Source organism: Gymnoscopelus microlampas (genome assembly GCF_963454915.1).
Source record: "Gymnoscopelus microlampas genome assembly, chromosome: 6".
In the NCBI taxonomy this organism is placed as follows: Eukaryota; Metazoa; Chordata; class Actinopteri; order Myctophiformes; family Myctophidae; genus Gymnoscopelus; species Gymnoscopelus microlampas.
In genome coordinates this window covers 57514238-57528806 of record NC_139943.1, presented here as the reverse complement: position 1 = coordinate 57528806, position 14569 = coordinate 57514238, and the positions used below count along the sequence as shown (strand labels likewise).

General features: G+C 46.9%; 1 protein-coding gene across 1 annotated transcript in view; it reads left to right on the top strand.

The window, feature by feature from the left end:
- The window catches only part of LOC311047075 (extracellular calcium-sensing receptor-like), a gene marked incomplete at both ends in the record, with an annotated part of 68431 nt that extends 61545 nt beyond the window's left edge, over window positions 1-6886 (top strand). The window contains one exon of the mRNA XM_084059660.1: window positions 6403-6886. Coding sequence (XP_083915786.1) covers window positions 6403-6886 — 484 coding nt within the window. The remainder of the gene's footprint in view (window positions 1-6402) is intronic.
- Between the last annotated feature and the right edge of the window lie 7683 nt (window positions 6887-14569).

Below are 14569 nucleotides of genomic sequence, written 5' to 3'. Positions count from 1 at the left end.
TCTGCATACAATGCGGGGATGGCTTTGTCAGTTATGTGTTTACGACTTGGTATCTCGTATCTTGGTTCGAGTGTTGTTAACATTCGGCGAAAACCGTCGTTTTCCACAACACTGTACGGGCGTAGGTCCTTGAACATAATCGTAGCGATGGATCTGGTAATCTTCTGAGCCCTCGGAGACCCAAAGGGAAACTTTGCTTTAAAAGCATCAGTGATTGGAGGCTGATTTGGGCTAACTACTTTAGTCCCCGTAGCTACTTTAGCCACCGAGGCTAGATCGGCATGACGGTGGTCGAGATGGCTCTGCAGATTCGACGTGTTGCTGGTGTATTTCACCTTGTGACGACAGTGCTTGCAGATTGCATATTCTTTGTCCAGTGTTTTTCCATCATCTTTCTCATAAAAGCCAAAGTGGGCCCAGACTTTACTGTGGAACCTTGCCGGTGGATCTTTTATTTGCTTGTTGTTCTCGCTGTTCTCCGCCATTGTTGTTGCTGTTCGCCGTTCATTCATTCGCTTCAGCCTAGCACAGAGCCTCTCTCTCTCGTCTTCTTCGCCGCTGGTCTTTGTTTGCTTCCGCCCAGCCCACTTTTTCCTCATTTATTTGATTACTGCCACCGCCTAGGATAGGCGGCCGCGGTAGGTACTGCACTCTGTGGCAACCGGGGGAATCCATAGAGAAAATGCATGGTGTAATAAAGTATCGTAAATTATCGATATTTGCCGACAGTATATCGATTATTTATCGCGAGAGGAATTATCGCGATATATCGATATATCGTCCCACCCCTAATATGTACATAATACATACATACATACACACACACACACACACACACACACACACACACACACACACACACACACACACACACACACACACACACACACAAAAACATTACTATATTTCTGAACTGATTAAAGTAATGTACTTCATTTACCTATGCACTTGGCCAACCAAATCTCATCTTCAGTATCGACCATAGTTTTGGGACCTGCACCTCTGGCTCTCTTTTTGAGCCGCTGATCATCTGCAATTTGAGCTGCCTTCCTCTTCACAGCTTGTCTGAAGCACTGCTTTGTGTACGGTGTCTCCTTCAACTATACATGAAAACACCACAAGTTTAATACAGAATTTGTATGTGCACAGAATATGTGCACATACAAATTGAGTCAGCCTTCACCACTTAAGCCCTATATACACTTATATACACTTTGTATGAAGAACAGAGAATAGCTGATCTAACAGCTCACAATGTGTTTGTAGATCTATTTAAAACATACGATAAAACAATGGTTTGTAGTTGCACAAAGGATTGTGATCAACAGTATACAGATTATGTTACCTTTAATGTATTGACATGCTCCAGTGACTCCTGCAGAGAGGATCTCTCTGTCTCCAAATCGCCAACTCTGTCTGGGGGCCATCTGCAACAGCTTGTATTTTCTCTGTGGCAGCGTCTACTCTAGTCTTCAGACTCTTGATGCGGTCAGCAAGCCTATGGTTGACTGAAATCTCCGCCTCAGATTCGCAGGCCTCCCACGCCTCCAGTCGTTGTTCAAGGTCTCTCAACTGCTTGGCAGCTCTGGTGGAAGTCATGCCAAATTGTGTGTCCCTTTTACCCGCAGATATTGAGAGTAGGGCTTTGGAAACCATTCTGTCATACTCATTGACCATTGAGTCAATGGTACGATGTACGAGTTCAGCAGTGACTTCTTCTCCATATTCTTCGTGCTGTTCTTCATCCTCCTCAACCAGGTGAAGGAAAATGCTCTCCAGTGCAACACTCCCATTGTTTAAAATTATGAATTGTTGACCCGATTTCCCTCTGTATATTAAAACAGGGATGCCGGATGTCTCGTCCATGAGACTATCCCGAAAATATTGTCGTTGTGGTCGACCATTGAAAGAAGCACAGAACAGCTCGAAGCCGAAGTCAAAATCAACACATCCACAGGGTAGCAATTCCAGGAGTACTTGTTTAACTCCTCTGAGTTTGCTGTCGTTTGTTCTCCTCTCTATTGCATTTTCAATTTGTATGAGACTTTCCTCAGCAGAGAGAGTCTGCAGCGAAACCCTTAAATTTCTGTGAAGATAGCTTTTCTTACGGACATTTGTTCTCCCGCTGTTGTGCGACGCCATACTTGTTGTTCTGTTTAAACCAACCAGACCCACAGAGAGAGACAACGAGCTAAAATGGTGTCGTCACCAAGAAGAGCGTCACTGATTGGCCAAATATTAAACATGCCCACTGTCTGGATAGGCCAAGCATAAGACACATAAGGGGAACAATGGTGTGGAAGGGTGAGGAACAACGGTGTTTCCCATTGTCTGTCCTTGGCTCTATTATGCTGTACTAGACCATACCCGGTGAAGGGCGCAGACGAAAGTCGTTGCAAACGTGGGGTTAATGCACGTCCTGTCGCGCGGTTTCTCCCCCGCGCGCATCCCGTCGTGGCGCCACCATATATATATATATATATATATATATATATATATATATATATATATATATATATATATATATATATATATATATCAGCACGGAGAATGGCGTAGGCATGTTACTCCAATGTTGGTGGTATAGGGTTCGTTTGGTTTGGCCTCGTTTTCATAGACCTTGCTGCTTGTTTCTCTCGCGAAACCTGCAGTTTGATCAAGAGTCCACCCAAGACCCACCCAAGACACCGCCGTGAGATTACTAGAATTATAGTAGGATGGCATAATATGGGCATATTGGTTGGATCGGTGGGTTTTGATAACTGGATATCCATACATGCCTATATATGGACATATTGGTCGGATCTGCAGTTCTATGCAACCGCCTATCTAAACGACTTGATGTTGGCAGAGCCATATAAGGAGAGTTGTGCAGAGCCTTCCAAATGGGGAATAGTGACAAAGTTCTGAACCGGAACTTTACGGAATGCACTGGAGTCTATGAGCGTTTGTCACTATTTCGAGTTTACATGAACGACGTGACCGGCGCTGTTTCTGCCCCCTAGTTGACGTAACTCCAATAGAAGGCTCTGGATGTCGGGCACCGCTCTCCCTCGACTCCTTGCCGATGTGCGTGCTTAGTTTGAAGTCGATTGGTCCCATATACAATGTGTGCATGACCATGTATGGGCATAGCGGTCGGCTCTGTGGCTCTGGACAGCCATGTATGCCTATAAATGGGTGTATCGGGTTTGTTTATGATTAGGTCTGGGTCATAGTGACAGGCCGCGGTGGTCTGCCAGCCCACCCACCGGCTGGCCCACCCTCTCAATAGCTAATTTGAATATTGACGTATAGCCAGATTATTATTATTTATTAATATATTATTTTAGGGACATCACAGAAGCCCAAAAATGACCAAAAACTAGGAAAAAGTGACATGCCATGATATAGGCCCTTTAAAACAGAATTGATGATGAATTGGTGATGATCCCAAAGAAAACAATCTTTTCAAACGACTCTTGTAACTATTTAGAGCTACATGAACCGTGTGTCGGTAATATGTGACCTGTAGTGTTTCTGATCCGTCACTGACACAGCTCAGTGGCTCTGGTCAGTACTATGACATCAGTAATCTCCATATCTGGGCTGTAGTGGACAGTACAAGTCCTTGAGTACTTTAAGACTTGGATCATGTCATGGATCTCAAAGTATATTCTCAGTTGCAGGTGTTTTTCCGTGTTTTGATTCCCCATTGGAATTTGACTCCCCATTCACCCACTAATAGGCAACTACGCTGTAGTCTAGTTTGTCATGTGGCTGTATTGAAAGACTACAAGGTTACGGCCTACAGCATATTAAAAGTTGTCCATGTTGACATGGGGGTGGGTGAGTGGCTTGGTGCTGGAGTAGTTGTGGAAAGTGGTTGACAATTCAATTCAATTCAAACTTTATTCCAGACACTCAGGGGGTCCATAGAGTACATATTAGTTCCATATATACTGAAGTAAATATTCAAAAAGTACAAATTACAAAGAACATTTTATTTTTGAATATTAATGCATTGCTGTATTTAAATTTAGAACATCCCCCCCTGACTCAGTTCCCATCCCCCATTATGTCCAGAAAGAATAATACTAATACAAATAATGTATGTTAAGCCCTGCCTCGTCTCAAATGGGCGTTGTGAAAGATTACATAATGCCACAACGTGGCACAGGGGATGGCAGAGCACTGTGTATAAAACGTAAGAACTGGACAATGGGTTTAGAGAAGGGGGGAGGAGGTTATAGACAGAGCAGGACAGTCATGAGGGTTTACCAGGATACAAGAGACACACAGCACAAAGCTGATCCCAAACACTGCATGCCTCAGTTGACAAGTCCAGAGTCTGGGACGGCCAATGAACAGAAGTGAGCACATGAAACATAGTTTGAGTGACATCAAAAGTTGGAAGCTGAGTTCTGAGTTGTTGGCGCGTACCATGGGTGTGTCTCGATGATATATGAAGATTCCCATGATAATGGCACAGATAAGTGTGCCTAGCAATGAGATGGTTGTCAAGGAGATACCCAGGGCTTCATGGTAGGAGAGGAACTCCGCGCTCTTAGGGACACAGTGGTCACGCTGGGGACTGGACCAGAAGTGCTCTGGACAGCTGGTGCACTCTGTAGAGTCTAAAGAGAGAGATAAGTAAAGTGTTGTCCTAAAGATAACCTACATTTATACATCCTACTATGAATGTGGAAACCTCTGTCCTTCCTTCTGTCTGTCTGTCTGTCTGTCTGTCTGTCTGTCTGTCTGTCTGTCTGTCTGTCTGTCTGTCTGTCTGTCTGTCCTCATCCATTTATCTCCTCCTCGACCAATCGATCTGAACTTGCAATTCAACTTTCACATTTTCCCATAATGTCCCTTAATTCCTGTAATGGAAATGGACCGTGGATGAAATTAGACCAAGTTACGTTCGTAAATCGCCACAATTTAAACACTTTATTATCCGCTGTTAGAAAAAATGCTTGGCCTGTGAGCCAGGTGATCTGACTCACGCTCACTACATCAGTTGCAGAGGACTCTGCAAATAGAGCAAAGGTCCCACCTCCCCCTCATGTCAAAGTAGTTGTCAATGTTTACAACTTGATGTGAGGACATGTGGAAATATGCTTATGGACCCCAAGAGAGAGAGAAGAAAAAACAATGTGACGAGTGATCAGCTAAACGAGTGTTCTCTCCCTTTTCCAAGTTTGATGTCAGTAAATAAACAGTGACGTTCCGCAGATGCACATCTCTCTCTAGTAGTCTGTCTGTGTTGTTAACCGAGCTGGACAGTGCGTATCAGCCTCTGCTCTATGACTTTATACGAAACACTAGGCTCTATGCACAGCAGCCATATTGGAAAGAAATTGGGCCGCTTCTTACTTCCTTCACAGGTGTTACCAATGATGCTAATGACGACTCTGTTCCATTCTGGTCAGGGTGCTGATAACGTGCATGTTGGCTCACTAGAAACACTCCATTTTGGTTCCCAAATGGCCCCTTATGGTGGGTGTGTAACTCTGAGAGTGTACAAATGGAACCAAATGGACCCTTAGGGTCCATTTGGTTCCATTTGTACACTCTCAGAGTTATGGGGGTCCTTGAAAATAAGACAACCACTATGCCACACTAAATGGAACTGAGCCTTAATTAGTATCATTGGTAACACCTGTGAAGGAAGTAAGGAAGGGGCCCAATTCATTCCCAATATGGCTGCTGTGCATAGAGCCTATTGGCCCGTGTTCGGGGGGAGCCGGGCGGGGAGGGTGAAATTTGTCACTGCACGTACTCCTACAGGCTTGGGCAGCATGTTGGGCAGGAGAAGCAGGACGAAGGCACGTTCCTCCCGGTGGGGGCTCCTCAGTCAGTAGGATACAATAGCAGTGACAACACACAAACGTGTGTGGAGAGGAATTATTTGGCCTAACGACTAAATTGGGAAGAAAAAGGGATACAAAACACACCCAAAAAAAGAGTCTGCATTTAGCTTGGGTTTGAGACTAGTGACTGTAAACCAACCTGTCTGATTGCTGACCTCTCCCTCAGAACAAGCAATGCAGTCAAAGCAGCAGACTGGTTCTCCTTTCCTTCTGGCCACACGGTTTCCAGGGGAACAGCTCTCACTGCACACTGACCGAGGAGGCTGCAGAGGAAAGTAACAATGATCCGTTTCAGTCTAAACTCAATTACATTCACATCATGAGCTCAACATTAGTTATTTTAGAAAGCCAAAGTGACCTTGTTTGTTTCAAAGTTCCAGAAGATTCTGTCTTCATCAAGGATGAGTTCTTCATCTCCGGAGGCTGACTGCTTGACCACACCTACATTGTGAACCTTTGTGCTTCCATCAGGGAGCCACGCCCAGTTCATGGTGTTGGCTGTGTTCAAGGCCTCCAAGCCTGGAGGTGCAGACATTATGAAGTTTTTCAGTGTTATGCAACAGAGAGGAACAGTTCTGGCTCTTACTTCCATTCAGGCAATAATCTGCACAGCCTGGCTTGTGTCTGCCTCACCAACTCCTCATGAAAACACACAATACTACAGTGATAAGATAATCTATGAGTGTGAAGTGGGATCAACAGTTGGTTTTGCAGTGTTACTAGGTTATATTGGTTTACTGGCACTCCTCAGCTTCGTCCTAGCATTCATGGCAAGGAATCTTCCAGACAACTTCAATGAAGCCAAGTTAATCACTTTCAGCATGTTGATCTTCTGTGCCGTGTGGATAGCCTTCATCCCAGCATATATCAGCTCTCCAGGCAAATATGCAGATGTAGTGGAGGTATTTGCTATTTTAGCATCCAGTTATGGCCTATTGGTGGCGTTGTTTGGACCAAAGTGTTATATAATCCTTTTGAAACCTGAGAGAAACACTAAGAAATCCATCATGGGTCGAGGTGCCACCAAGACATAAAGAAAAAGAAATCCAATGATAATACATGTTCTGTGTATTTTATAACAATACTTTTATACGGATATATTTTTATTGCTGATCACCTTGTTAATAATAGATTACATTTATCAGACTATTGGGGCATCAGACTAATGGACAGCTTCCTGCAGCCATTCTACGGTTGATGTCATGAAACATTTTATCCACCTCCAAGCTGCTGATTCCATGCCATTTATTTATATTCTTCTAGCACAACTTACCAAATTAACTCATTGAGTGCCAGAATTTAATGAATTCATTAAGTCGGACAGTGTCAGCGTTTTAGAGCATCTTTACTAACCTTTCAAGAGCCACGGAATATTTCGCTACAGGACGATCGGCACATTGAGTGTCGCAAAAGACGGAGGAGTGTCTCTGCTTCCATCGGAGAAAAAAAAGTGTCACCGCGACCCTCCATTCTTTAGTTATTGCCTGTTGAATATAGCTTGTTCTCGGCAAAAACGGCGAAAAAACAAGAAATTAGCAAATCCTTTAACATTAGATTGGACGGGGCTGGGTTTGTTGTGATCACATTATTTCCGGATCTACTCATCTCCAGAAGTCATAGGATCACTCATAGGTTGGTGAACAGCGCCATCTAGCGTTAACACTGAAAACACGGTTTTCAATCGCACTCTGGGCTTTGGAAAAAAATGGGCGTGTTACACATCATTGGCACTGAACGAGTTAATGACAAAAATGTTGAGTGGTGGCCTGGAAATGGTATTAGTATAAAATCTACTAGTTAAAGCTAATAGTAGTATACTAGTGGTACTAGATATACTAGTCTGCCTATTTGCTGTGCACACTTGCCTTGTGTGTGACACCTGCCTTGTATTGTGCCTCTATTTATTAAAATGCCTATGCTCATACATGATTTTGAAATATTTCTTAATGTTTAACACATTTTAATTGTATTTGTTTTAGCAAAAGAAAAACAAAAAGACAACGTCATCCCTCGTGTGCACTAGAGGAACAGGTTGTGTGAGCTCCAGCACATGGAAAATTACCAGTGAGTCTCTAAACACTTCTGATCACACTGATCGTCTGGCAACAACAGACTATACCCAGGTGGATGCAAATTAAACATTAGCTGGGCAAGCAAAGGCAGGTGTGTGTTTACTACTGATGACATCTGGCCCAGGGGTGATGAAATAGTGACTCAACAGGTGCAATGTTGTACTAGGCCTGTAGCTAGGTCTACTACAGTGTCATAATATAGAGAGGGCTGAGCAACCATACAGATGTGCCACTTCAAAACTTCACACGTTACTGTTCTTTCCCTGAAAGTCCCCTGAAAATGCATTTTTTTCCTCCCTTTTCTGCCCTTAAAATGCACTGTTTTGCCCCTGAAAAGAAGTTGTCACTACACATCCCCGTTTTTCCCTTCAACAGACATCCATATACATGAGAACAAAAGAATGTGTGCTTAAGAAGGTGTCAGACTCATTATGAGGCGAAAGGTGATTTGACCAGTTGCTCAAATTAATTAGCATCATAAAAGCAGTGATCATCAAAATAATTCAGCATTTTAAATGCCCTTCTTTGTCCCTCTTATTGCCCTGGGAATCCCCTGAAAATTTACTGTCTTGGCGATGGCAGGACATGTGAAGTTTTGAAGTGGCACATCTGTACATCATGGACTACAGTATTGTAATGATCGGTGGGTTTCAGATGGGAAGGATTAGTATTGATCACTATTTATTTAAGAACACTCTTTGAATTGTGACGCTGCAAACCAAACACCAAACCTATTCACTTACATGAGGATATGGAGCCCCTCTCCATTTCCTCATGTAAGTGAATAGGGCAACACCACAACTATCCCTCTCTACCACACTGATGTGACACATACTGTACACAGTGATTACAATACATACCCCATGGACCTCATGACACATTGAGCCCATTGCATTGCAGTAACTAAATAATAAGCACATCCAGCTACCAGAATTGAGGCCGACACACATGGAGTTCGGAGTCAGCGTTGGAGAGGGTCTCACAATACACAAGCGCTCAAACGGACACCACACTTTGCACAAACATTGCTCTGTGCTCTGGCTTAGAGTTCTCCGATTCTGCCCGAACCCGCACAACGTTTTCGGGCCGGGCCCGACCCAAAATCTCTGATTTCAGAGAGATCGGTTAGATTGCGATACGGCGAGTGCATATTCTATGAGTTGTAGTTCTATAGCCTACCTTAAAGGAACTTTGAACATTCAGGGGATTTTCTGTGGTCTGGGGTTTTCTGAATAATTAGGCTGAAAAGTAATCTGAGATTGGCCCTTGGACAGTGAAGTCACAGGCCATTAATCCCGCCCACTCTCCTCCTTGCCCCTCCCCTCCCCTATCCTTTCCTTTGGGGGGGGGGGGCGGAGCAGAGGTGATAATTGACAGGCAAAATCCCTCAACAGCGACACCCGCAGGCAAAGATTATTTTTTTCATTGCAGTTGACAAGGCTTTAGAAATGTGAGAGAAAAACACCTGCAATGGATAACTGGAGTGGAATTTTCAGTTAAAACTTTTTATACACGTTTGAAGGACCATGACAAAGACTTTTAATATGTTGTAAAACTGAATGTCATGAAACCTTTAATTTATACTTCTGTAGTATGGTGGTGTCATTCGCCAAAAATAACAGATCTACAAGCTAACAACGTGTCGCAACTCTACGCGTTGTTAGCTTCAAGATCTGTTATTTGTGCTTGTGCATGCTTTCACCGGTCCCGCCCCATTTTAATAATCTGATTCTGCTCTTGGCAGCGCAGTGTAGTGTACTGACCGCAGTACCAAGCAGAAAGCACTCACTGGACAGACAGACGGAGTTGTTAGACATCGGTCTAATGAACTGGTGTGGATACTGAAAAAACGACGCAGTGCAAACTAAGCTTAATTGCAACGTTTGCAACAACAATGTTAGAATGTCACTCGACGTTATAAATTATATCCCTCTTTGCCATGTTACATTATTGCCATTGTAGGTCTGTTTCGTTCTTTACATGTTTACAGCACAGTAGTTATTGTAATTCTGAGTGCAAGACTATGATAGGCTGTAAGTTAACCAGATGAGATCATTTTGACTCACTACTAACTGCTGCCACGTAGCGGAAGTCGAAAGAGAGAACGCACTTCCAAAGTGTCTACATTTTGTAAGTCACAAGCACATGGTTGGCTTATCGTAAATATAAAGTTTTGCCAAATTAATGCGTTTGGTCCAGTTCCGTTATTTTCCTTGTTTGTGAAGTGTCAAATGGCTTCAATATAAATTGGACTTCCTCCTACAACTTTGTACATTTTACACAATTGCAAACGTGTAATGTGACAACACAGGTTTTATATTGAAATATGCTTAGTGGAAGTTGGAAGTGGATCATCTCCAAGTGGATAAAAAAGACGAGGGGTCTCCGACTGACTAAACAAAATGTTGATTTTCAGTTGCAGTGCCAGGGCCCCCTTGGTGTTATAGAAGGATAATGACTGATGAGCTCATTAACACACCGTTGTCCAATCAAAGGCTCAGAGCACCTGCTCATATCAACCTGCGTTGCTTGATTTTATGCTGTATCCGACATGACAGCCATGTAAACAAAGACACCATGTCATTTACAACTAAACATTGCTCTCAAGAATGTTTTTGAAAACATTAGACCCGAGAAATAGACAATGCAGTTACCAAAATGTATTCTTTTTGATCAACACTTCCTTGTTTTCCGAGGCGATCGTGTCCACCCAGCGCAACACTTATGGTGTAGGAGTGCAGGCAGAGAAACGACGGAGATTTATTCCTCTTTGAAGAGCCAAGTAGCACTCCGTTTATTTCAAACGAAAAACAATAACAACAGACCTGTCGCGCAGGTAATTACGTCATCACCTCGGAGGTGTGCATTTTCTCTTAAAGGTAACAGCACAGGTTATGCATTTAAAGGAAATACTGCCTCTGGTAAAGTGGAACAAAACTAATGTAAACATTGTGAATTATAACTGTACTTAATGATTGTCCTGTGTGTGTATATCCACCACACACGTCCCCCCAGAATTCACAAGAACTGGCCCAGTGAAACGACCAGGGACCCGAATGACCCGCCCAAAGCTATTCCGAAGCTCCTGGGCAGGCAGAGGGGAGTGAAGCGGGAGGGTGACAGAAGGTCGCTGACGGTGAGCAGGCGGCGGGTGGCCGTGCGGGGGGTTCAAAGGGGGCCGGACCTGTTCCATGGCAGCCCTACCCGGGGGCCGGCCGCGGCGTGGTGCCTGAGCCACCTCAACAGAGCGGCCCAAATCCAGGTGGGTCCACTGAGACGCGATCCAGCCTGCCCCCGATATCGATGACAAATGTCTTGTCGCCAGCCTCCACAACCCGATAAGGGCCATCGTACGGTGGTTGCAGGGGTCCCCGATGGGCATCGTGGCGGATGAACACATACCCTGCTGCTCGCAGGTCGGGAGGCATGTGCACCTGGGGCAGGCAGTGGTGCGAGGTTGGGATTGGTAGGAAGGTACGGGCAGTGTCCAGGAGACTACTCCGTTGGTCAGCAGCAGACCAGGGGACTGTAGTGCGGGAATAAAATCACCCGGGACTCTGAGGGTTTGGCCATAAACTAACTCTGCAGAGGAAGAAAGGAGGTCCTCCTTAGGCGCTGTCCTAATCCCCAGCATCACCCATGGGAGTTTGTCGACCCAACCGTCGTCCGTGAGAGAAGCCTTAAGGGCGGCCTTCATGTCTCTGTGAAATCGTTCACACATGCCGTTGGCCTGAGGGTGGTATGCTGTAGTGCGGTGGAGTGAGACACCTAACTGACGGGCAACATAATTCCAGAGTTCGGAAGTGAACTGGGGCCCACGATCAGAAGAAAGGTCAGAGGGGGCCCCGAACCGGGCGACCCAGGTACCGATGAAGGCCCGGGCCACGTCAGCTGAAGTCGTTGCTGACAGCGGGACAACCTCCGGCCAACGGGTGGTCCGGTCCACCATAGTCAGGAGGTGAGTAAATCCCCTGGAGGGAGGAAGGGGTCCCACCAGGTCAACATTGACATGATCAAAACGCCTTTCAGGAACTGTGAACTGCTCCAATGGGGCCTTAACATGGCGATGGATCTTCGAGCGTTGGCATGCCACGCAGGTTCTGACCCAGCCGCGAATGTCCTTCTTCAGGCCATGCCAGACAAACTTTGCCGCCACAAGACGTTGTGACGGCTTGCAGCCCGGGTGCGAGAGGCCATGTATGGTGTCGAAAACTTGCCGTCTGCGGCACCACAGGACGGGGCAGGGCCAGAGACACATCGCAGAGCAGCATGGTGCCGTCATCGCCGAACGGGACGTCCGCCAACTGGAGGCCAGTGACCGCCGTTCTGTACGCCTGAATGTCGGGGTCCGAGGCCTGGTCCACAGCCATTCGGGCATAATCTATTCCGAGGTGGACAGCGCCAATGACCACACGGGAGAGGCAGTCAGCCACGGGATTGTCTTTTCCCGCCACGTGTTGGATGTCCGTGGTGAATTCAGAGATGAAAGCCAGGTGGCGCTGCTGCCTGGCAGACCATGGTTCCGACACCTTGGCCATGGCGAAGGTCAAAGGCTTGTGGTCTACAAAGGCAGTGAAGGGACGAGCTTCCAGCAGGAAACGGAAGTGTCGGACGGCTAAGTACAGGGCGAGGAGTTCACGGTCAAAAGTGCTATATTTCTGCTCGCTGGACCGAAGTTGGCGGCTAAAAAAAGCGAGCGGCTGCCAAACACTATTGACCAACTGCTGGAGAACAGCGCCAACAGCATAGTCAGAGGCGTCCGTGGTCAAGGCAACCGGGGCCTCAGGCACAGGGTGAGGCAGCATAGTTGCGTCTGCAAGGGCATCTTTTGTGGCAGAGAAAGCCGCCAACATGTCCGTGGACCAAGAAATGGCGTGCTTAGGAGTCATTTTACCCTTGAGAGCACTGTATAGGGGCCGCATGAGGTTGGCAGCGCGAGGCACAAAACGGTGGTAAAAATTTACCATGCCGCAGAACTCTTGTAGAGCCTTGACAGTGAGAGGTTGCGGGAGCTTCAGCACTGCCTCCACCTTCGATGGCAGTGGAACCGCCCCGGCCGTAGTGATGTGGTGGCCCAGGAAATCCATGGAAGACAGTCCAAACTGGCATTTCGCTGGGTTGATGATCAAGCCGTGCTGCTGGAGACGACTGAAGAGGATACGCAGGTGTGACAAGTGCTCTGTCTTAGATGTGCTGGCCACCAGGATGTCGTCCAGGTAGACAAAAATGAACGACAAGTCACGCAGCACAGTGTCCATCAAACGCTGAAAGGTCTGGGCAGCACTTTTCAGGCCGAATGGCATCCTGAGAAACTCAAAAAGCCCAAATGGGGTGATCACCGCTGTTTTGGGAATGTCCTGAGGCTGAACGGGTACCTGGTGATAGCCCCGGACGAGGTCCACTTTGGAAAAAATAGACGCACCCGCCAGGTGGGCTGAAAAGTCGTGAATGTGCGGAATAGGGTAGCGGTCCGGTGTAGTGACAGCATTAAGGCGCCGGTAGTCACCGCACGGGCGCCAACCACCATTGGGCTTGGGCACCAGGTGAAGGGGGGAGGCCCACGGACTGTTCGACCGACGAACAATGCCAAGGCGTTCCATGGCGTCGAACTCAGCCCTTGCAATAGCGAGCTTGTGTGGGTCAAGACGGCGGGCCTTGGCGTGCACAGGTGGGCCATCGGTGGAGATGTAGTGCAACACGCCATGTTTGGCGGAGGCGGATGAGAAGGTAGGTGCGGTGATGTCTGAGAACTCCTCGAGGAGGTGAGAAAAGTCATCAGTGGGCGAGAGGGCACTGGACAGCTTTGTCGGGGCATTGTCACTGTGTTCACAGGGAAATGAGCCGAATGTCTCGGCGTGGACAAGGCGGCGGTTCCTCACATCCACAAGAAGCTTGTTGGCAAAAAAGAAATCAGCACCCAAGAGGGGGATGGACACTTTTGCTGACACAAAATCCCAGGTGAAACGCTGACCAGCAAAACACACCGTCACAGTGCGTGTGCCAAAGGTGTGGATTGTGCTGCCATTGGCAGCCACAAGGGGGGGGCCGCGTGGCCCTGCTCGAATGTCTGTGGCTGATGCTGGCAGCGCACTCATGTGGGCGCCTGTGTCACAAAGAAAGCGACGACCGGAGAGGGAGTCAGTAATAAACAGCAAGCCGCCGGAACGGCCGACACCCACGGCTGCTAATAGGTGGCGGCCGGTGCGTTTCCCGACGCACTGAATGTACAGGGGGGCAGGCATTTCTTGGCTTTGTTGCCAACTTGGCGTGGTAGAAACACAATCCTCCTGACTGCTTTGCACGTCGGGGCACAGTGGTGGTGGCAGAGATGGAGTATGGCTGGTGCATATAGTCATCACTGGTGGCACTGGAGGTGGAAGGGGGCGTGGCTGCAAAACACTTTTTTCCAGCTGAGAAAAATTTGTCTGCCTCCCTGGCCAGTTGACGAAAATCAGTAATAGGTGAATTTGCAAGTGCCAAACGAACCTGTTCTGGAAGCTGCTGCAGGAATAACTCCTTAAAAAGAAAACACGGATGATGGTCTCCCAGCAGAGCCAGCATGTGATCCATCAGCTCAGAAGGCTTACTGTCGCCGAGACCGGGAAGGGAGAGTAGTTGGCGCGCACGTTCGGATTCATTAAGTCC